This window comes from Rhinatrema bivittatum, chromosome 6, assembly GCF_901001135.1.
Source record: "Rhinatrema bivittatum chromosome 6, aRhiBiv1.1, whole genome shotgun sequence".
Classification (NCBI taxonomy): Eukaryota; Metazoa; Chordata; class Amphibia; order Gymnophiona; family Rhinatrematidae; genus Rhinatrema; species Rhinatrema bivittatum.
The window spans coordinates 215,232,965-215,255,042 of NC_042620.1; the positions used below are offsets into that span (position 1 = coordinate 215,232,965).

Here is a 22,078-nt window from a genome sequence, read left to right on the forward strand (position 1 = left end):
TTCTATCTGTGGTCTTCTCCTTCCCTCGCCCTGCCATTAACAGGACTGGATTAGGACACTGTGAGGCCCAACACTACTCCAAGTAAGAGGCTCCACAGCATGACCAAAAAAATGTAAAAATTGAAATGTAGTCATCTTTATGTATTTAGAGAGCTCTCATAACCTCTGACCATAGGTTGTAGTTAGGTAGCTTTTTTCATAAATCTGGCACTGGCTGCTATCATAAATTTGTCTCTTTCCCACAATATAATCTCAACCCGTGTTCAACATACAGGGTATGAAAATGGATTCACAGGTTGTCTAAAGGGCTCAGAGTCCTCCCGTTCATAGATCAGGTTTAACAGGTCCTTGCACTGCTCTTTCCAAGCATCGGGATTCCTTTGGAAGGGCTTTTTCCTTTGGCGCCTTACCTTAAAAAATGAAGGAAAATAAGAGAATGAAACAAAGTTTATAATCCTTAAACCTTCACATCATGTTTTAGGCTCAAATTCAATTAATCTTGTTTGCAAAGTCAATCCCTTTATTTGTCCCAGAGTAATGTAGAACAAAGCAAAGCAAAACCATCTGTCAGAAGAATGTGTCCACCTGTGGAAAGTACATAAGCTCAGGTACCATCACGCTCAGTACATTTCACATTACTTGAGTGGGAGGGGAGACTGCCTTAAACAACTGCAAGTAATGAGACAGAATAAGACATTTCTAATCTGTTTTAACAGCTCAAAGTTCTCCTGCTGAAATAATTTGATTGTTTGAGAAGGGCCAGAGAGATGCATGGCAATAAGAACAGGTAAATTAATGTATATACAGTATGAGCTCCATTATCCAGCATGTCACCATCTGGAACACTGTTTATTTATGTGTCCAAAGTTCAAGGTGGGGAACAATAGTAAACTGGCAGCAAGTGAGAACAGAGAAGGGGAGGGGAGAAGAAATGACCAGGAAGGGAAGGGCTGGATAAGGGAGCAGTTGTGCTCTTCTCTGCTCTGTGTATTCCAACCTCACCCCCCTTCCTTCTATTGCCTGGAAGGGGAGATGTCGCAGTAAAAAGCAAAGGGCCATCTGATAACCGGCACACTTGATTAACTGGCTTTTGCTATTCCCCATGAAAGCTGAATGATAGAGCTTTTACTGTGTAACCTTGTAGATCCAGGATTGTCAATCGAGATACCTGGAAAGGTTATGGGAGATATGCCAGGATGACTCCCTAGCTATTCTCTCCCTCTACCCCAAACTGTCACTGCTGTGGGCCTTTCTTCCTGCAGTAGAAGCCAGTCCTGGGTGATTGGTAGTGAAAAAACGTGGGCTGGAAACAATTGGTATGCACTCTTGCTTCCAAAATCCACTTCCCATACAGAAGCCAGGAGGACGTGGAGCCACTGCTGTCACCACCACCACGGGCCTTTACTCCTGCAGCAGGTGCCAGTCCCTGGATCCCACTGCCATGGCGGCAATAGCTATAGCCAGCAGTGAAGAGGCACAGGCTAGGAACTGAGTTAGTATGCGTGTTCTGTTCTCAAACTCCACTTGCCATACATACAGATGACGAGAGGAGAGGGGAATTGGAGCAGAGACACTGCCACCACCACAGCAGGGTCCAGTGCATCAATTCTGCAGATCAAAATGGATATATTTCTCAAGTGCAAAAGAAAAATGTCGGGGAAACAAACACAAAAGGCTGTGCAGAAAATACAAAGCCACAGAATGTTTCCAGTATATCAATATTAGGAGTTCAGATTTGCATTCGTGAGTCCTGAAGATAAATCCAAACATAAGTGAGGTACTCTCCAATGACGATGTCTTTGTTAAAAAGGCACTTGGGAACAAAGCATGCCAGCTTGGTTGGAACACTGACTGAATGGTAACTGAACGTTTCAGAGTCAGAAGGAGGTATTTGCTCGAAGTGTTATGGTCAGCATGGGTGCTCTAAAGGCCTCACATCCACCATTGCTCAGAACATATATGACTGGACAATCTTTAATTATACTTGCTAAAGTGGACATTTGTAAAGGACCATTTGGCAATGAGCAATCAGATAAAGTCATGTTTCAGACAATAGCAATTCATGTCCTTGTGGCCAGTTAAGTTGAATTGTTTTTTTAAAGTTAAAAAAGGAGAGGCATTCTTGCTGACATTTTTCTGCATTTCTATATTGCATGCTTTCAAATCTCTATTTTTCCAAGCTATTGATATTGCTAGTCTGTATTAACTAGCTGTATTTGTTAATTTAAAAAGGCTGTTATCATTCATCTGTGGACCAAGGACCTTGCTTGGCATGGTATCCTTGTAGTACAGAAAGATTTCTAAAACCTGGAGAAGAACATTAGACACTTATCGCAAAGACTATTGCCTTTTCAGATGTATTACCTGTTCTTGGAAAGGGGAAGGAAAGGTTCTGCTACGGTATATAGATAACTTCAATGTCTGGCTCAAAACATGATGTAAACCAAGTGGTTTTGGTTACATTGGTGGCTGGAACCATGCACGGAGCAGTAAAAGGTTATACTGTAAGAATGGTTTACATTTGTCCTTGGCTGGAAAGAGAATGCTAAGTGAGAAATTCAGTACATACATTATCAGGCATTTAAACTAGGAGGAGGGGGTGGCAGGAGATAGGCAATGAAACTGCCATATCACCCCCAAGGAACTGTTGGAAGAAAACAACAAAACCAATCAACTCAAAATAGCAGAAAAGATGACCAGGAAGAGCAGCAAACCTAGGGAGAAAATTTGGAAAGCTATGACCGCAAATGCTCGTAGACTGGGCGACAAAGTCCCAGACCTCCAGGCTTTAATGTTGGAAGCGGACTTGGACATAGTTGCTGTTACAGAGACTTGGTTCACTGAGTCTCATGATTGGGATACAGCCATCTCTGGCTATAACTTGATAAGGAAGGACAGAGCGACGGAAAAAGGGAGGAATAGCTCTTTATGTAAAAAACAATACCCAAGCAACTGAATTGCAAGGGACATGGGATAGAGGAGGAACATTATGGACCATCCTAAAAAAAGAAGATGGTGTGATCTACAGGCCTCCGACTCAAACAGAAAAACTAAACAGAGATCTAGTCGAAGACATCCAAAAGGTGGGAAAGAAGGTAGAAGTGTTTCTTGTTGGAGATTTTAATCTGCTGGATATAGACTGGAGAATCCCTTCTGCAGAATATACGACAAGTAGAGAGATAGTGGATGCCCTGCAAGGGACTCTGTTCAAACAAATGGAAATGGAACCCATGAAGGAGGGAGTTATACTCAATCTAGTGCTCACTAACGGGTATAATGTCTCTAGTGTCTGGGTGGGCGCCCACCTGAGCACCAGTGATCATCAAAAGGTATGGTTTGATATCGCAATTAGGATACAGAGAGGTCACATGAAGACCAGAGTTTTACATTTCAAAAACACGGACTATGTCGAAATGGGGACGTACCTGGAGGAAGAACTAGAAGACTGTGAGAAAATGGGAGAGGTGGAACAATGGGCCAAACTAAAAGGAGCAATTACAAAGGCAACAAATCTATATGTTAGAAAAGTAAACAAAAGCAAGAAGAATAAGAAATTAATCTGGTTCTCAAAGGAAGTGGCTGAAAAAATAAAGGCAAAAAGAAGAAAGTTCAAGAAGTATAAAGGATCCCAAAAAGAGCAAAAAGAATATCTGATGAAACTGAGAGAGATGAAGAATGAAATCAAGAAAGCAAAAGATCAGGCGGAAGTATAGATTGCCAAAGAGGTAAAGTGAGGTGACAAAACATTTTTCATACATATCAGAGAAAGATCTAAAGTGGTATAGTGAAACTGAAAGGTGACAAAAATCAATTGGTGGAAAGAGACGAAAAAATAGTAGAAATATTAAACAAATACTTCAGTTCAGTGTTCACTAAAGAAGACCCTGACAAGACCACAGATGGGGGTGGAATAGATTAAACTCCATTTACAGAAGAGAATGTATGGGAAAAGCTAGGAAAACAAAGGGGATAAGGTCATGGGGCCAGATGAATTTGTGACTGAGCATGTATCCGTGTCATGTAATAGGTTCTCTTTCCGGTCTGCTATAATTGTGTTGGAGAGCTAGCCCACATGCGCAGCTTTTTTGAAGTCTATCAGGTGGAGCGGACTTGCTAGAAAGTAAGTCATCATTAAGAAAGTTTTCGTGTTTTAGTTTCATGTTTGTTCGGTATGATTTATCATTGAGGTTAATATTAAGTTTTTTACTGAAAGATTGTTTTACACTGGTACTGATGCAAAAGCCATTAAAGATATTCGGTGGTAAAGCGGAGAGAGAGTAGTAAATCTAAGAACCATTGCACAATGTAAGTTGTGTGTCCTGCATAATATGAACATATACATTTTTTAGTGCTTGTTGTGCAAAGTTGAATGAGTAATCTAGTTTGCACTATTACTGGTGGGGGAGGTGCCGCTTCTCAAACCCCACGGGGTGCTGCACCAAATAGGTGGCATCCACCTTCCTGTTAATGGGGGGATATAGAGATCGGGTGTTCCCACATCCGGAGGAGAAGATCCTTAAAGATGTTGTGGATGGGAACTGCCATGATTTCCTTAGGAGCATCGACAAAATGAAGCACTTCCAGCATTTTATGTCGCATATCCTCCTCCATAAGAAGCTGGAAAGGACTAGCCTCGGCCATGGCCCTGACAAATCCCATGAAGGAAAGGTCCTCGGGTGGAGACCGATGCCATTCCTCCAGTGGGGAAGGCTCGGAGAGGGGGTCGTCTGAATATTTGGACAAATATTTTAATGAATCATCCTCCCAAGGGTCATAAGAGCTTTCCTCCTCTCTAAGGCCAGCACGGCATGGGCGAGACCTGTGAGGGATCCCAGCCCTGGGCTCCAATGGCTTCAGAGGCATCGAGGACACCGCAGGAACCGATGGTTCCCCCAGCATCGAGGGAACCAAGGGCCGCGGGAAGCCAGAGGGCCGGGGCAATGGCTCAGGGAATCAAGGCCTCGGGAATACAGCACTGGCCGCATTTTCCTTCTCTGAGGATCTGATAGGAATCGCTCCCAAGGGGGGCATCAGTGGCCACTGGGGAACTGAAGGTCCCTTGGGCACCAGTTGTGTTGGCAGAGCACCTAACGCTCAAGCAGAGGTGCCAAAATAGACGGTGGAGGATCCAGTAGTGGCGTGGGAACCTGTGGCACGGGTGGCTCGACACTCCGAAGAGCTCTGAGCACCGCGATTTGCACCCTGCGGTCCAACTCCTCCTGAAAGTCCGGTGTGGCCAAGACTGAGGAAAGGGGATGAGGCATCACCAGCTCATCCTCGGTTCTCCGAGGTGGCACAGTGCCCACCACTGATACCAATGGGGAACACTTGGAACTTCCAGGAATGTCGGAGGATGGGGGCTCCGAAGAACGGGGTCTCTTCAGTGGCGGTATGGAGACCGCCAGTACCGCACCAGAACCGGAGCCGCACTCCAACAGCGACTGGTGTCGATGCTTGAGGGACCTCCTATGGTGCTCAGCCTGGTCTTTCCCCAGTGCTGAGGAGGTGGAGGATCCCGATGCCCTGGAAATCGGTGAGATTATGGGGGATTGGTCACCATTTCCACGATCCTTTAAGGAAGTAGAAAGAGGAGTGGCGAGAGGGAGCATATTGAGTGGCTCCCCTTGACCCCCCCGGCGTCAATGGCTCCAACGCAGGTGTGGATGGAGCGGACATTTTAGAACCAAAATGTTTCTCCATCTTATCAAGGCATGCACAACAGGCCTTGGTGGTCATCTGGTCACACAGCTGACACCCTCAGACATCATGTGAAGCCCCCAAGCAGAGGATGCAAACCTCATACGGACCTGTGATGGACATGGTCTGAGGGCACTGAGGGCACAGACAAAAGCCGGACAACGCCATAGAAAAATACTCAACGTGCAGTCGATGACCAGTGGTCACAGGGAGGCGAGCAGCCGGGAATCGACCGCAAGAAGCAGGAAAAAACAGAAGTGACAACGTACTATGCTGAGAAGGCACTGACCGCGAAGGGGGACACGACGATGGAAAAATGGGGAAGAACTTTTCTCGCAAGAAAACAAGAGCGGAGCTCCACAAACTGCGAGGCAACTGCACCGCGGAAAAAGAGAGACTAAAAGTGGACCTCGCGTGGACACGCGGATAGTGGCATGCTGGCATTCTCAGTGTGTTGGTCAAAGCTTCTAGAACCTTTGACAAAAGTTTTACATGTCAGGCTCCATCGGATGATGTCACCCTCATGTGAGGACTACCATCCTGCTTATCGTAGGAGAAAAGAAGTTGGTTTAAAGATTTTTGTTGTTATTTTCAACTGTCAACACATTTAAGTTTGAAATTATGTGCCTTATTGTGAACCGTTGTGACGGCAACTAGCTTAATGACGGTATAGAAAAGATTTTAAATAAATAAATAAATAAATAAATAGATAAATAAAGCAGGAGAGAAAGCAGAGTTGCTTAACTGTAAAGGAAACTGAAGGGGGACCCCATGTGGCTACGGGGTTGGTGGCATGCTGGGCATGCTCAGTGTGCCAGTCAAAGTTTCTAGAATACAAAAGTATTCCATGACGGGCTCCATCTGATGATGTCACCCATCTGTGAAAACTATCATCTTGCTTGTCCTGGGAGAATTTTGAAGTCCTTAATCAGAACATACATACAAAAGGCCTTCATGGGACAACTGTGTCCTGTTCTATTCTATTCTATTCTTTTCTAATTCAGGGTAATATACTGTCCTTCTCCCCAGAAAAGGAAATCCCAAAGTGGTTCACATCACAGACAAGGCCAGGACTTTGACTGGCACTAGAAGTGATATGACAGCAATCATACAACAGGTAGTGCCAAATGCTGTCTCAGCTCATTGCTCTTTTACAAAGAGCAGCAATAGCATCAAAAAGCCTGAGCCCCAACCCGAATACTTTACACTCTGTCATAAAAATTGTGATTTTCATTAGGGCCGGAATCTCTGAGCTTGTGCATGTTTACTATTCTGTCCAGTGAAACAGGTATAGAATGCCACAGCCACTCCTGCATTTTGAGATTTGCTGGATTTGCCATAGATCCGTACTGAGGAGAGTATGTGATCTGCGAGCGGAGTTAATGCAGTTGCTTTTGTAGCAGAAATTGTCACTGGCCGATGATTACAAGAACCCCAAATGGAATACAAAGCTCACATACCTGGCAGGCTTATTTGTTGAACTAAACTCAAGAATGCAGGAACCAGGCATGAATGTAATGGATCCCTCTGACAAAATCCAAGGATTCAAAGAGAAAACAGAACGGTGGATTGAATGAATGAGAATGGGACTAACAATAATGGTCCCTTGCTTAACAGACTTAAAATGATGGAGCATCAGAAGTTACCACCATTTTAGAGGTGAATTGTAGCCAGCTAAGAGGGTTTGCTGCTCAGAGCAACATGTACTTTGGTGAAATGGAAAGGTCACTACAAATCAACCAGGACTGGATCAGAGATCCGTCTTCAACAAAGAAATACTAAACAGTCTGACTGAGCCAAGACAGCTTTTTACATCGGAAGAATTGAAGCTGTGGATAAAACATCTCAAGTTTTCAGTTGGCTATGGAAAACTGAATATTCAAGGCTTACTGGGAAAGCACTGACAGTCCTGCTGCTGTTTGCAATGACATATTGATGTAGATCTACATTTTTTTTGAGCTGGCTGCTGCTTAAACAAAACACAAGGCGAAATTTGTTTTGAAAGATGAGATGAAAGTTTGTCTTTCTGACACTGTGTCAAAGATTGACGACCTGTGCAAGACTCATAAGGACCAAGTGTTCCACTCAAATGGTAATATTGAAATTATTTGGGATTTTTTGTTGACATTTTATTAAATATAAGAAAAAAAATAAAGGGGTGAACTGAAACTTTGAGACAGAAGAGGTTCACTTTATTTAAATAAATACATGCATAAAGGTTGAGGACCCCTGCAGTAGACAGATTCTTAGTCTAGGAAAAATAAGAGGCTGTATATTTCTTTCCTTCTTTCTTTTATTTATTTAAAATTACTTGTATCCTGCACCCACCAAAATTCAGGATGGGTAACATAGAAACCACCAAACTTCATGATAAAATCAATATTTCCATATTTAAACAAGTAAAACTTATTAGTGAAGTGAAAAACACTTATTGAAAAAGGATGTAATAAGTGATTAGCTGCAGGAATCCATTGATATGAAATCTTTGAATGCTTGGTTAAAAAAACAAAAAAAAAAGAGTTTTTAGGGTTTTCCTGAAAACTATACTGTTTGTATAAATATTAATAGCAAAAACACCCTTCCTCCTCTAATACCAATACACCAGCAGTGTTTGATGCACTCTGTTACTTACTAGTCTCCCCGATGAAGTTCCAGGACCATCAGACTCCACATCAACTTCTGCAGTCTAAAACAAAATTTAGTAATTACATTCAACTGAGTAAACATCTATTGCTATCTTAACCAGGACCCATCCCTGGACATGGAGAGACTTGTGTGAGATTTATTTAGGTATTTTATATACCGTTGTTCCAAAAGAAGATCACAACGGTTTACAGAATTGGCATTCATATACATGGTCAATGATCATGTGCTTTATGTTAGTGTTTACCTTTCTGATTCAACATCACAGCATATACACATTTTAGTTCATAGTTAAACATTTTCAGGGATACTGTAGAGGTTCCTATCTAACTTAGTTACAAATAATTCATTCTAGGTCTATATCTCAGTGAAAATAGATTCTAATCATACTAGAAATACTTTTCAGTCATTCATTATATAATGTAAGTTTGAGCAGCACTATCTCAGTAACAGTCAGTGCAGTTGTCGGGTTTATTACAGCTTATGTTACATTAGTTCATATGCCTTTCTAAAGAGCCAAGTTTTTAGTTCACGCTTGAAGTTCTTTCTTTCTGTTATCTGCCGTAATAGTTCTGGAAGAGAGTTCCAAAGCTTGGGGCCTGATATTGCAAACATTCGGTCTTGTATTTGTGTTAGGTGAATGTTCCGAGTGGAGAGTACAGAATCAAAAGAAGAGCCAGAATATTCATCCCAGATACCAAGACAATGACCTGCAGGACACTGCACTTGACATCTTTCCTAAAATCCATGTGATCAGCACAAAAACTTGTCTCGTGAATGCTAGCATTTATTAGGGATATGCAATCATTTAAACAAATGCACAAAATACAACAAATAAGGGAAAATTGTTTCATTCGGGGAGGGGCCCGAAACGAATCAAAGATCCCCAAATGGAACAAACATTATTTGTTGCACTTGTTTTAATTTAATGCATTAGGCCTAGAACATTCACTAACCAAATCCATCAGGTATTCGCAGAAGTGGCCAGGCTGAGTCCCGATGTCTAGGCCTCAACCCGGACCCAGGCCTGATACCTGGGCCTCAGCTGGAGCCTGGGCACAGGCCCAATGTCAAATCCCAGCCTGGAGGCCAGGTCCCAATGCCAGAGCCTCAACTCGAACCTAGGCCTAATTTTGTGAGCCTGGCCCAGAGACCAGCTCCTGACACCTGGGCCTCGGCCAGAACTTGAGCCCATGCCCAACACCACAACCTGACCTAAAGGCCGGATCCTGACGCCGGGGCTTCAACCTGGACTTAGGCCCAGCCCGGAGGCCAGATCCTGACACCAGGGCCTCAGCCCAGATCCAGGCCTGATGCTGGTCCCAGCCCAGAAGTTGGGTCCCAATACAGGAGTCTTGGCCTAGGCCAGAGCTTGGGCCCAGACCTAATGCCAGAGCATAGACCTAGGGTCCCAGGCCCAAGCCTGAAGCCAAGGCCTCAGAGCAGCTCCGAAGACATCCAGGGTTGGGTCTGGGTTCAGGTCAAGGGCCTGGCATCCTGTCCAGGTCACTGTGTCGGGCATGGGCCCAGGTTCCAGCCTAGGCTGAGGCGTTAATCTTGTGTGGACCGAAACTGGGGTCGCGGCAACCTACCACGTCCTCAGCCTACCCAAAGCCAAGGTTTCAGCCTGGGCCTATGTCTTGCTGGAAGATCCCCACTGGACCGGGTAAGTGGTGGCTGGGGGGATCCTATGCTCAGCATTTTTCCAGGTGGGTGGGATGGAGAGATGGGAGGCCCCCGTTTTCGATGTGTGGGTTTTTTTTTTAATATTTGATTTTTTTTTTTTACACAAATAAAACAAATCAAATATTCTACAAACCGAAATTCGTGGGAAAAAACCTCCAGAAAATGAACCGAAAAATGAAAATGAATGTTTTTCCCTGCACCCCTTATTAATTATTACTATGAAAATTCCTAAAGCGGAAAATTAATTTAAAATATCTTTCAAAAGAATCACTTTCTTTGTAATTGCATTTTATATTTTCCATATATGCTTAGGGCTGACTTTTAAAAGAATCGCTCATGTTAAAAGGCATATATATATATATATACAAGTATCTGGGCTTACGTACGTGCGTGAGCAACCAAATGCGCAGGGAAAAGGGGCAGAGTCATGGCATGTTGGGGCATTCAGAGTGGGGCCAACATTTATGTGCGTAAATCCATATTTTAAATCTGGTGGCCTCAGCATGCAGCAGGTAGTTAGCAGCACATATTTACTTCTGCTCTTGATGAGGTATAAGAAGGAAGAAAAAGGAAAATTAGTTTCTTACCTGATAATTTTCGTTCCTGTAGTACCACGGATCAGTCCAGACACCTGGGTTTTGCCTCCCCTCCAGCAGATGGAGACAGAGAAGTTTTTTCAAACAGCCCTGCTATATATACCAAGGTGCCACCCACAGTCCCTCAGTCTTACATAATGTCAAAGCATAATAGAACAAAACCAAACTATACAACTAACCATCTTTCCTTCTATAATAAGGCTTAGCCAAACCAACGGGTAACAGAACTCGCAGAACCAAAGGAACAAGCGATAAGATAGAACAAACATCCAGAAAAAATATCATATGAGCGGACTCTCCATTACTTTAGTGTACACAGCCATGGGCGTGGCTCTGGACTGATCCGTGGTACTACAGGAACGAAAATTATCAGGTAAGAAACTAATTTTCCTTTCCCTGTACGTATCCGGATCAGTACAGATACCTGGGATGTACCAGAGCCAATTTACCGAGGGTGGGAGCCAGAGAAGCCCGCTCGGAGCACCCCTTCTCCAAATCCCCCGGAATCCGAAGCTTGAACATCCAATCGGTAATGCCTTGCAAAAGTGTGTAACGATTTCCAAGTAGCTGCCCTGCAAATTTCCTGGGGCGACACTTGATGACATTCCGCCCAAGAAGTGGCTTGTGACCATGTAGAATGGGCGCGAAGTCCCACCAGTACCGTTTTCCCACGCAGTAAATACGCTGAACCAATAGCTTCCTTCAGCCAGCGAGCTATCGTAGTCTTTGAGGCCAAACTACCTCTTTTCGGACCACTCCACAACACAAAGAGATGGTCTGATACATGGAAAGAATTCGTAACCTCTAGATATCATATCAGAGTCCTGCGAACATCTAGTTTCCGTAAATCCCGTGCCACATGATCCAATCGGTCCACCTCGGAGAAGGAGGAAGCTCAATTGACTGATTCAAGTGAAAAGAAGACACCACCTTTGGGAGAAAAGAGGGAACTGTCCATAAGGACACACCTGAATCAGAAATCCGCAAGAAAGGCTCCCTATACGACAATGCCTGCAATTCAGACATCCGACGTGCCAAAGAAATCGCAACCAAAAATGCCACCTACAGTGTGAGATCCTGCAGCATCGTCCGCTTTATAGGCTCAAAAGGCGGCGCACACAAGGACGAAAGTACCAAATTGAGGTTCCAGGAAGGATATGGGTGGCGAAACGGACAACGCAAGTGCTTTGCCTCTCGAAGAAAACGCGCCACATCTGGGTGCAATGCCAACGTTACCCCCTGGACCTTACCTCAGAGACAACCAAGCGCCGCAACCTGTACTCAGAGGGAACTACAAGAGAGACCCTTAGAAAGACCGGCTTGAAGAAAACCTAGAATGTCGGGGACCGGAGACCGAAGCCCGCATAGGATCCACCATGCGATCCGCACACCAGGCTTCAAAAACTTTCCAGACTCTAACATATGGTAGGGAAGTAGACGGTTTTTGCGACCTCAATAACATGGCCACCACCGCGTCAGAATAACCTTTATCCTTCAGCCGCTGCCTCTCAAAAGAGACAGAAGCGATCCGCCTCTTCCAAACAGACAGGGCCTTGTTGAAGAAGAGCCGCGGACTCCCGAAACTGTAGAGATTGCGCGGTGGACAGATTGAGCAAATCTGCAAACCAGGGACGCCTCGGCCACTCCGGAGCTACTAGAATCACCTCTGCCAGATGGAGCTCTATTCGCCGGATCACCTTGCCTATCAGCGGCCATGGAGGAAACACGTACAATAAAATGTTCGTCGACCAGGAAAGGACCAGGGCATCGAACCTCTTGGCTCCTGTCTCTTTGCGCCGACTGTAGAACTGTGGAGCCTTGGCATTCTGGAATGTGGCCATCAGATCCATGCATGGCGTGCCTCACCGATCGCAGATGAGCTGAAACCCCTCGTCAGCCAACGCCCACTCTCCAGGATCGAGATGATGATGACTGAGGAAGTCTGCCTGTATGTTGTCTATCCCGGCAATGTGAGATGCTGCAATGCTGATGAGATTCTGTTCTGCCCAGATCATCAACTGTTGCGCCTCTGTCGCTACCGGGCGACTCTTGGTTCCTCCTTGGCGACTGATATAGGCCACTGTGATTGCATTGTCTGACAAGACTCTGACCGACTTACCCCAAAGAAGCGGGAGAAACACTTGCAATGCCAGAGCCACTGCTCTGGTCTCCAAGCGGTTGATAGACCACTGAGATTGTTCTCTGGACCACTGCCCCTGTACCGACTTTCCCAGACAAACCGCTCCCCAGCTGGAGAGACTGGCATCCGTCGTGACGACTGTCCAGCCGGGTATTACCAGGGGAACTCCACACGTCAGATGATCCGAGACAAGCCACCAGCTGAGACTGGCTCTCGCAGAGTCTGTAAGCGGAAGTGGTAGGTGAAACTGTTCGGACACCGGATTCCAGCGGGACAGCAATGCGGATTGTAAGGGATGCAATTGAGCGAAGGCCCAGGGAACCAATTCCACAGTGGATGTCATGGATCCCAAGACCTTCAGGTAATCTCTCACCTGCGGTATCCGCATGGACAACAGGTCCCTCACCTGTCCCTGAAGCTTGACTACACGTTCTGTTGTGAGGAATACTCTGCCCTGCTCCGTGTCAAACAGGGCTCCCAGGAGCTCCAGAGACTGCGAAGGGGTCAAACGACTCTTGCAAGATTGACCACCCAGCCGAGTGATCGCAAGAGCTGTAGTACCCAGCTGACAGCTGTCTGACACAGAAGCTCGGACTTCGCCCGAATCAGCTAATCGTCCAAATAGGGATGCACTAGCAACCTTCCCTTCGGAGTTGCGCTACGACCACCACCATCACCTTGGTGAACATTCTGGGAGCGGTGGTGAGACCGAAAGGCAGAGCCCAGAACTGATAGTGATTTCCCAGAATGCAGAACCTGAGGAACTTCTGGTGGGACGACCGGATGCCGATATGGAGATATGCTTCCGTGAGATCCAGAGAAGCCAGGAACTCTCCTTGTCGAACGGAGGCGATGACTGACCGAAGAATCTCCATTCTGAAACGTGGTACCCGAAGACACCTGTTAACTCTTTTTAGATCTAGGATTGGTCTGAAAGTACCTTCCTTTTTGGGGACTATGAAGTAAATGGAATAGTGGCCTTTGCGTTGTTGCACGGACGGAAACGGTGTTATAGCCCCTAAGTACGGTAAGCGCTGGAGGGTGCCTTGTACAGCCTCTCGCTTTTCGCAGTACACGCATGGAGAGATCAGAAACTTGTCCAGAGGACTCTGTACAAAATCTAAAGCGTAACCTTGACTTATCACGGTGAGAACCCACTGGTCCGTTATTTTGGTCCATTCCGCGAAGAATAGCAATAGTCTGGCTCCCACGTTTGGTACCTGATGGATGACTTGAATGGAGGAATGGACCAGCCGTATCTCATTGTGAGGCCTTAGCTCCCGCCCCTGACTACGACTGTTGCCTGCTTGAGCCTAGGCGAAAGATGACTGCGCCGGCCGGGGTCTCCTGTTACCACAGAACCGAGCCCAAGCTGCAAACGAGCCTCGTGACCTAGGCCTGTCCTCCGGTACTTATGGACCTTGTTCTCTCCCAGAGATTAGATCATGTCCTCCAATTCCTTGCCAAACAACAACTTTCCTTTAAAAGGCAGTGAACCGAGGTGGGCCTTGGAAGAAACATCCGCAGCCCAATTCCGGAGCCAGAGGAGCCGTGAGCGGAAACCATGGATCTGGCCGACGTGTGCAGCAGGTCGTAGAGAGCATCCGTGCTGTATGCGATTACCGCCTCCAGCCAGTTTGCTTGGATAGCCTCCCCCTCAGAGAGATTGGCATTGGCTTGGAGCTGTTGGGCCCAGCGAAGGCCCGAACGCAGTGCAAAATTACTACACATCGCTGCACAGACCCCCAGCGCAGACACTTCAAAGACTTTCTTGAGCTGTAGCTCCAACTTTCTGTCCTGCAAGTCCTTGAGGGCCGTCACTCTTGTAACTGGGATAGTAGACTTCTTAGTAACAGCCGACACCGCTGCGTCCACCTTAGGGACTCTGAGAAGCTCCAATGAGTCTTCCTGAAGAGGATATAGCTTGTCCATGGCTATGCTTATCTTCAGACCTAAATCCGGGGTGTCCCACTCTCTAAACAGGAGGTCCATCTCTGAGAAATGGAAAGGGAAGGAAACCGTAGGCCACCTGAGGCCTAGCAAGACCGGATCCATAGCTCCAAGCCAGGACTCTGCCGGCAGAGCCTCTATTCCTAGCTCCTGCAGGATAGCCGGAATAAGTGGAGACAGCTCCTCTTTCTTAAATATACGAACCACCTTCGGATCGTCCCCTTCCATCGCCTGAGATCCTTTGCTGGTACCTTGCTGCGGATCTGCGGCTGCACCAGCTCCCTCCCAGGGGCCTCACCGGCGGATCTGGCTCGTCTTGAGACGTAGAGTCTGTGTCCGTCCCTGCTGGCACGGTGGGTCAGAGCCCCCCCAGGAGCTATCTCTTTTTCGTGTCCTCCGGGTCTGCGGCTGCAGTACAAGCCTCCCAGCTGCCAGCTTTCCCCCTACCTTTTTTGCTTTAAAAACTTTGTGCATGAGCAAAACAAACTCTGAGGAGAATGAAGACTCCGAAGAGGAATCAGCAGCCCCTGCAGGGTTATCCTCATGCAAAGGAGAAGCTGCCCCCGCAGGAGTGCCCCCCCCCCCCAGCAGGTATTTGCTGCGGGGAGAGATAGGGGATAAAGTCCCCTCCCCCATCGCTGCCCGCGTGGCTGCTCTAAAGGTGCCCAAAATGGCCTCCGTTCCCGCGCTCAGAGGGAACGGGTCCTCAGCTAACTCTGCACTCGGCCCGACACGCACCGGCGAACGCAGAGCCCGACTCCAACCCGCCCAAACAGAAATGGAGGGTCCCTCGCCTCCCTGCACACAACTCGAGTAGAGGCTGTCCCGTGAGAGGCGCGTGCACACCGAGCCGCATGCGCAGCATGAGGAGCCCCGAAGCATTGGCAGCCCGCAAAAAGAATTGAAAATGGCGAAAGGAAAAAAAAAAGAAAAGTCAGCCGTTCAAACCCCCGGTGAACCCAGGCAAAGTATCGGAGAGCCTGCGCGCACAACACAAACACCAAACACTTTTTTTTTTTTTTACATATAACAAACTGTAAAACTTGCCATTCGCTGTCCCTGGTTCTGGTGGATACAGGTTCTGCTACTGTGGGGGTGAGTGAGCCGGGTTCTCCGGTATCACCCCGACGCTGCTAACAAGGAAGTGCAAGGTCCTCGACCCTTAGCAGCGGCCTCGACCAGGAGGGATGGTTCCCTCAGGACCTTGCAACCCCCTGGGAGGCACACAGATCCGTTGACGAGGGACTTGCTCTCTGTCGTTTTTTTTTAAACTTAAAGAGATAGCTCACTGAATTGTCCAATCTAAACCCTGGTTAAAATCCTACACTACCAACTAGTTTCAGTCAGGGCATCAGAAGAGACTGTGGGTTTTGCACCTCTGCCATCTGCTGGAGACAGAGTAAGACTGAGGGATTGTGGGTGGCACCTTGGTATATATGGCAGGGTTGTTTGAAAAAACTTCTCTGTCCCCATCTGCTGGAGGGGAGGCAATACCCAAGTGTCTGGACTGATCCGGGTACGTACAGGGAACTTGTTTTAGGACAAACACCACTGGGTGAGGGCTCTGGTTAAACGGTGGGGGAATGTAGGCTGAAGAACCAGATGGGTCTGGATAACTATCTCGATTGGGCAAACTGGCGGACTCATTCGTCAAGCTAGGAACGCCTTTCATGAATGCATGTTTTAAAATCTACTTACCTGTGTTCATTAAAGATGAAAAAGACTTAAGTTAGAGATGTGAACCTCATTTGCTCATGTAACAGCTTAAAATTAGGAGCATACAGTTAGATGTATTTAAATTATACGTGTGCATTTGTGGACATGATTTAAAATTCAGGCGTATGTGGACACCCGCACACTCATGTTAAAGTTACAGTACCTGTGTTTTGCTGAGGTTATCTAAATAGCAAGAGCAAACTTTCTAGTTTTGTGTGGATGAAGGTGAGACATGGGGTTGCAATTTCTTTTTAAATTACATGTGATGGGGCTTTGACAGTCACTAAAAATTTTCTCCAAGTTTTACATTATGGGCAGTGGGAGGGGGTTTTGATGTTTAGAATCCTCCCACTGGCTGTTAACCCAAATTTGGGGGGAAAAGCCTTCAGTGGTGTATAAAATCCTCTGGAGTATGCCCAGTGGGAAGGCAACTGGAGAAGGTGTAGGAGCTTGGCTGTTGGATCTTTTTCTCATTCCTGGGGGACTTGATCAACATTTGGGATTTCTGGCATTGAGAGAAGAGATTTTGAGAAGAGAAATTCAGACTGGAGGAGAGGGCATTCCCCCGGGATTCCAAAAGGCTGGAATCAAAGATCTTTTTGCCTGCATGAATAAAGAAGCAAGGGTGAGAAGAAGTTGGGACTCTTGACCAGAGAACTCAAGAGACCTGAAGATTTTGTTTGAGAGTTGGATTATAGTTTGAGAGTTTTTGACCATTTGAACTTGGTTAGATTATTGAGCCTGGGGATATTTTTCCATCTGTTGACTTCTGCATGCTGGAACTCCACTCCAATTACCCTGCCCTTCAAGAGGAGGAGGGTTTTCAAAATGTGTGGTGGTGCAGAAGGAAGGAGACCAGCAAGAAGCTGTAGAATGGACAGGAAAACCATGGTCTTTTCTTATTTTGATATTTTTGATCCTTTCCTAACTGTCTCATGGATACTCATCTTTAAGTGAAAGTAAACTGTTTATTTTGAACACTACCGAGGACTGTCTGATTCATTTTTTCTGTTTTACGCTGGCTGAATGGACGGAGACAGGATAGACTGTTACTTTACTCTGTTTCTGACATTCACTTTCTTGCTCCTTTTTTGGGTTCTGTTGCATCTGGTGGGCATCATCGAGCTGGAGTGTTAACCTTTGGACTTAAGAAATATAGACCATGCCAGGGGCCCAGGAAGATAGCTCCCTGCCCTCCCCCTCGCGCCCCCCCCCACCCCCCTCCGACTTCAACCTCAGCATCGTAGCACCGCTGAATGATGCTCACAGCACAAACAGATGACTGGCTACTTATAGAATGCAGAAAAATCATAATGAACAAAAAAATGTAGTCTGCAATCTAGAAATTAAGATTAAATGGCTGTGCTTTGGCTGTTTGCAATACCAGCTGTCAGAGAACTGGATGTGAAAAAGGCTGCTTTGTTCAACTACTACTAATCATGATTTCTATAGCGCTACTCAATGTACATAGCACTGTACAAATACACGAGTCAGTCCTGTCTCCATAGCGCTTACAATCAAATCAAAACAAACATACAGAAATCATGTAGGTATTCTGCAGACAGTTAAATAGCATGGACTTCAGTAGCTTTGAACTACTCACGCATCACAGCTCTCTGAAACCAATCTCGTCAATAGCTTTATCTCTGCTCATGCACTCATCACAACTCACTGTCTATATGAAATCTATGAGCGAGGAGGAGCTAACTCAAGTACATGGAAAGAAGCAATAAGTGTAGCAGCGGACTCCTGGGACACAAAGTGGAAGTGAAGGAAAGAACCACAGTGACCAGCTATGGCAACAAACGGAGAGAGGAGAAGAGAAAACTGCTGCGGCCGAAGAGAGGAGAGAACTGGAGTGACCGGATTCTGCAGGCAAATGTGCGGTGAGACTCCTTTTAACTACTGTGAGAGAGCATGATGTAAAAACGGCCCACTGCAAGGCTACTTCTCCAAATAATACTTTACACCACTCTGAAAACCACTCTCCAAAATAAAAATTCAGCAACTCCTCAGGGAACATGTTTACTTATTTATTTATTTTTAAAAGTACTTCAACTCAACTGTTCATTTAAAAAAAAAAAAAAAAAAACCTCTCACAAATGTTTGCAGGTTTCCACTCATAAATGCCAGTTATGTAAACTGTCTAGCACAGTATAGTGCACACCTAGGAGTCTCCTTTCCATTGCATTTCAGAATTTCTTTTTTCTGTGGTTTATGTGCATTACAACACAGCTCATTAGTATTTTTAACACGTTAGTCCAAGTTCATTTTAACGTGGACTAATGTACAAGTTTTATTGCTAATGCAGCGTTAACACACATTAAACCTGCCTTAAAACACCTTAAATGTTTCTAATGTGTTAACGCTGCATTAGCCTTAACACTCTACTATACTGGCTCCCAAGGGCCGCCTTTGATAAGAAAGTTGGTGTATCAGCCCTCCCGTGCTCAGTTTTTCTTCTTCGTTTTCCCCATGTTCCAAATCGTGACTGCCCTCTCTTTCCTGTGTCTTGTTTGCCCTCCATCATGCCCTCCGATACTAGCTTAGCCAGTTTGCCAGGGAGCACATCGTGGTATAATGCACCACCACCTGCATTTTGGTCATTCTACTGGTACAAACAACATAATGAACAGTACACTGACAAAAGCAAAGCTAACAGAGCAGCAACATATAAATCCTCTGTAGACATAAGCAATTTTGTCCAGTGCTTTCAAAACTGACCACGAGGCACGCTGATGTGGACATAATTAGACAGAAAAGCTACCGCAACTGAAAAATAAGCTTTGATCTTTTTCTGAAAGCTTTTTATTTTCTCTCAATTATATCTGTTTTCAGGTACAGAAGGTCTTTGAGATTATGTCTAATTACCTTACATGATTTTTCTAGCCGTGATTACGACTAAACTGTTAACCTTTTTCTGTAATTTATTAGACAAATTGATTCACCCCTTTTCCATTAAAGCAGTAGTGCTAGTTCCTCTGAAGAATAGAAACAAGGGGTCTGGAAAGTTCATGTACGTCATCCTCTTTAGGTAATTCTTATGCTGGTGCAATAAGACACATCACAGCCAACAGAAAGTCCAGTTTTCTCCCAGACCAACATGGTTACTAGAACCAAGCATGAAGGGAAGGGGCAGGGTTAGGCCAATATCCAAACCAACTTTGTTAGCATCAGGTGAAGTATCATTTTAAGAGCAGGATATAAGCAGAGCCGATGCTGCCATTAGGCAAATTAGGCAGTCACCTAGGACCACCAAAGGTTTTGGGGTGGCAAAATCCCACTAGCACAAGGCCCAGACGGGTGCTGCGCCAGAGCCAATACCACCAAAGAAGGGAGCATGGAGCTGGAGCTGCTGCTGCCAATAGGTAAGTTAGAGAAGCGTAGTGCATGACCAAAGGTTTGCCTAGGATGCCAAGTACTCTTGTACTGGCCCTGGAGACAATGGCCCATGTGAAACACAAGGAGTTTCCCTCTGAAAATGAGCTGGCAGGTCTGTAAGCACTATGGACAGGTTCAAAATTGCCCTCTGCTACCTAACCCACTTATTAAGATACCAGGGGCAGATTGGCCTACTGGGGCTTCGGGCATGCTTTGGTGACCAGCTGGCCAATCACATGGGTTGGTGTATGCTGGTCAGAGTGGCCCCATACTTGCAGAGCTGCTGTGACCAACACCAGTCCCACAGAGCTGGAGCTTTCCCTGAGGAACTCTGTGGTCTGCCTTCTCATTTTTATGGTGGCAGTGACGGCTGTGCAGCATGGGCCAGCTCCCCACTCTCTTCCCCAAGCAGCACCATGGCAGTATGGGCCAGCTCTCCATTCTCCTCCTGAAGCAGCACCATGGCAGCATGGGCCTAGGGCCTGCTCTCCTCTGGTGCTCCTCTCCCTGAAGCTCCACAGCAGTGGAAAGCACTCTCTTAGCTTCCTCTCCCATCTCCTACACTGTTACCTCATCGCCGACCGAAGGCCTCCCACTGCTGTCTTTTAACGGCCTCTCCTTATAATCAGTCACATAAAAAAAAATAACTATCTTTTCCCCCACCCCCAGCATCAGGGTCTTTCAGCTCACCTCTTTCCACATTATGGGGAGCCTCCAGGATTATCAACAGGCAGCCCAGCCTGCATTCCTCTCGATCAGTATAAGTAAAAGCGCTTGTTTAAAAAAATGTATTCATAGACCGAGGAGGTGAAAAGTGAGAAAGAGAATGCTAGTGAATTAGTGAATGTGCGTGCAAGTGTGTGAGTGTGAGAAGAGCATGTGTGAACATGAGAGAGCACCGAGCGAGCATGCAAGTATATGTGAGCATGAGAGAACGTGTGAGTGAGCGTGCATGTGAGGGAACTTGGGAGAGAGCATGTAAGCGAGCGTGCCAGTCTGGCTGGGAGCGTGACAGAGCATGAGTGTGAGAAAGAGTTTGTGTTTGGGAGCATGAGAGTACATGTGTGTGAGCAAGCATGTATGTGTGTGTTTGTGAGTGAGTACATATGAGAGAGAGGAGAAAGTTTCTGCATCTCCTTCCCCTCCCTACCACTAAATAATCCACAACAATCTCATGGCATCTGGAATCAAAAGCTCCCAGGTACTAAGAGTGGGGTATTTTTTTTTTCTTATTAGTTAATTATTGAGTGTTATTTGATGTGTCTGCTGTTGTAATGTATTTTATTAGTGTTTGGGAAATGTTTGAAAATATATATATAGGTTTCTAATTAATGGATGTTTTCTTCATCAGCTGTTTTTAAATATTTATTATTTTTATTAGTATGGGTTTATTATTAATAATTTATATTTGATTTTTCATGAGGAATGGTGATGACTGTTTTTTCCACTGTTGCACTGCTTGCAGAGTCTGTCTTGTTGCTGTTTCCAGTTCAATTTTTGTCTGCATATTTCTATTTATAGTTTATGGTCACTTTATTCTGTATTTGGTGAGGATCTTTCAGCATTATGCATGTGTATTCGAAGGGAGGTATTCTGATAGCATATAACAGCTTGGTTTGTTCTGCTTTCCTAATAGGAGGTGAATTGCAAAAGAGAGGGAACTGCAGGTTCAGCTGTCTTCATCTGCTGGAGACAGAGAAATACTGAAGGGACGCAGGCTGAGCATTGTCCTGATATAGGATACCCTTTCAGTTTTTCTCTGTCTCCATCTGCTGGAGGCTCAATCCACTGTCTGGACTGATTCAGGTACATACAGGGAATGGTGTTTTAGGGGGCTTGGTGTAATGTTTGCAATGTTGCCTTTCATAGGTAGGGTTGTCACTGTTAAAGTGCTGGCAGTTATTGTAATTTTGGTATGGGAGATTTACTGTATTGAAATTGCAATTCAGTTTACTCACTATGTCACTGAGACCGACCAATAGCAGCGGTCGGTCCCAGTGACATAGTGAGGGCAAAGGGCCGTCGGCGCCATTTTGATTACTGGCAGCCGACGGCCCACGCTCAGGAGATCGTTCCCTGACCGCTCCTGGACCCCCGCTGGACCACCAGGGACGTTTTGCAGGTCTTGGGGGGTCAGGAGGGTGGGGGGTTGCAGTAAATTAAGTCGTCAGGTCTTGGGGGGTCAGGAGGGTGGGGGGTTGCAGTAAATTAAGTCGGCAGGTCTTGGGGGGTCAGGAGGGTGGGGGGTTGCAGTAAATTAAGTCGGCAG

The 22,078-nt window shown here is 45.9% G+C and overlaps 1 protein-coding gene across 1 annotated transcript in view; it reads right to left on the bottom strand.

Annotated features, from left to right (window-relative positions):
* BRWD3 (bromodomain and WD repeat domain containing 3) overlaps positions 1 to 22,078 on the bottom strand; it is a 278,367-nt gene that overhangs the window by 45,189 nt on the left and 211,100 nt on the right. The window contains exons 35-36 of the mRNA XM_029607930.1: positions 8,330 to 8,383; positions 273 to 410 (exon numbers count right to left, since the gene is read on the bottom strand). Coding sequence (XP_029463790.1) covers positions 273 to 410; positions 8,330 to 8,383 — 192 coding nt within the window. The remainder of the gene's footprint in view (positions 1 to 272; positions 411 to 8,329; positions 8,384 to 22,078) is intronic.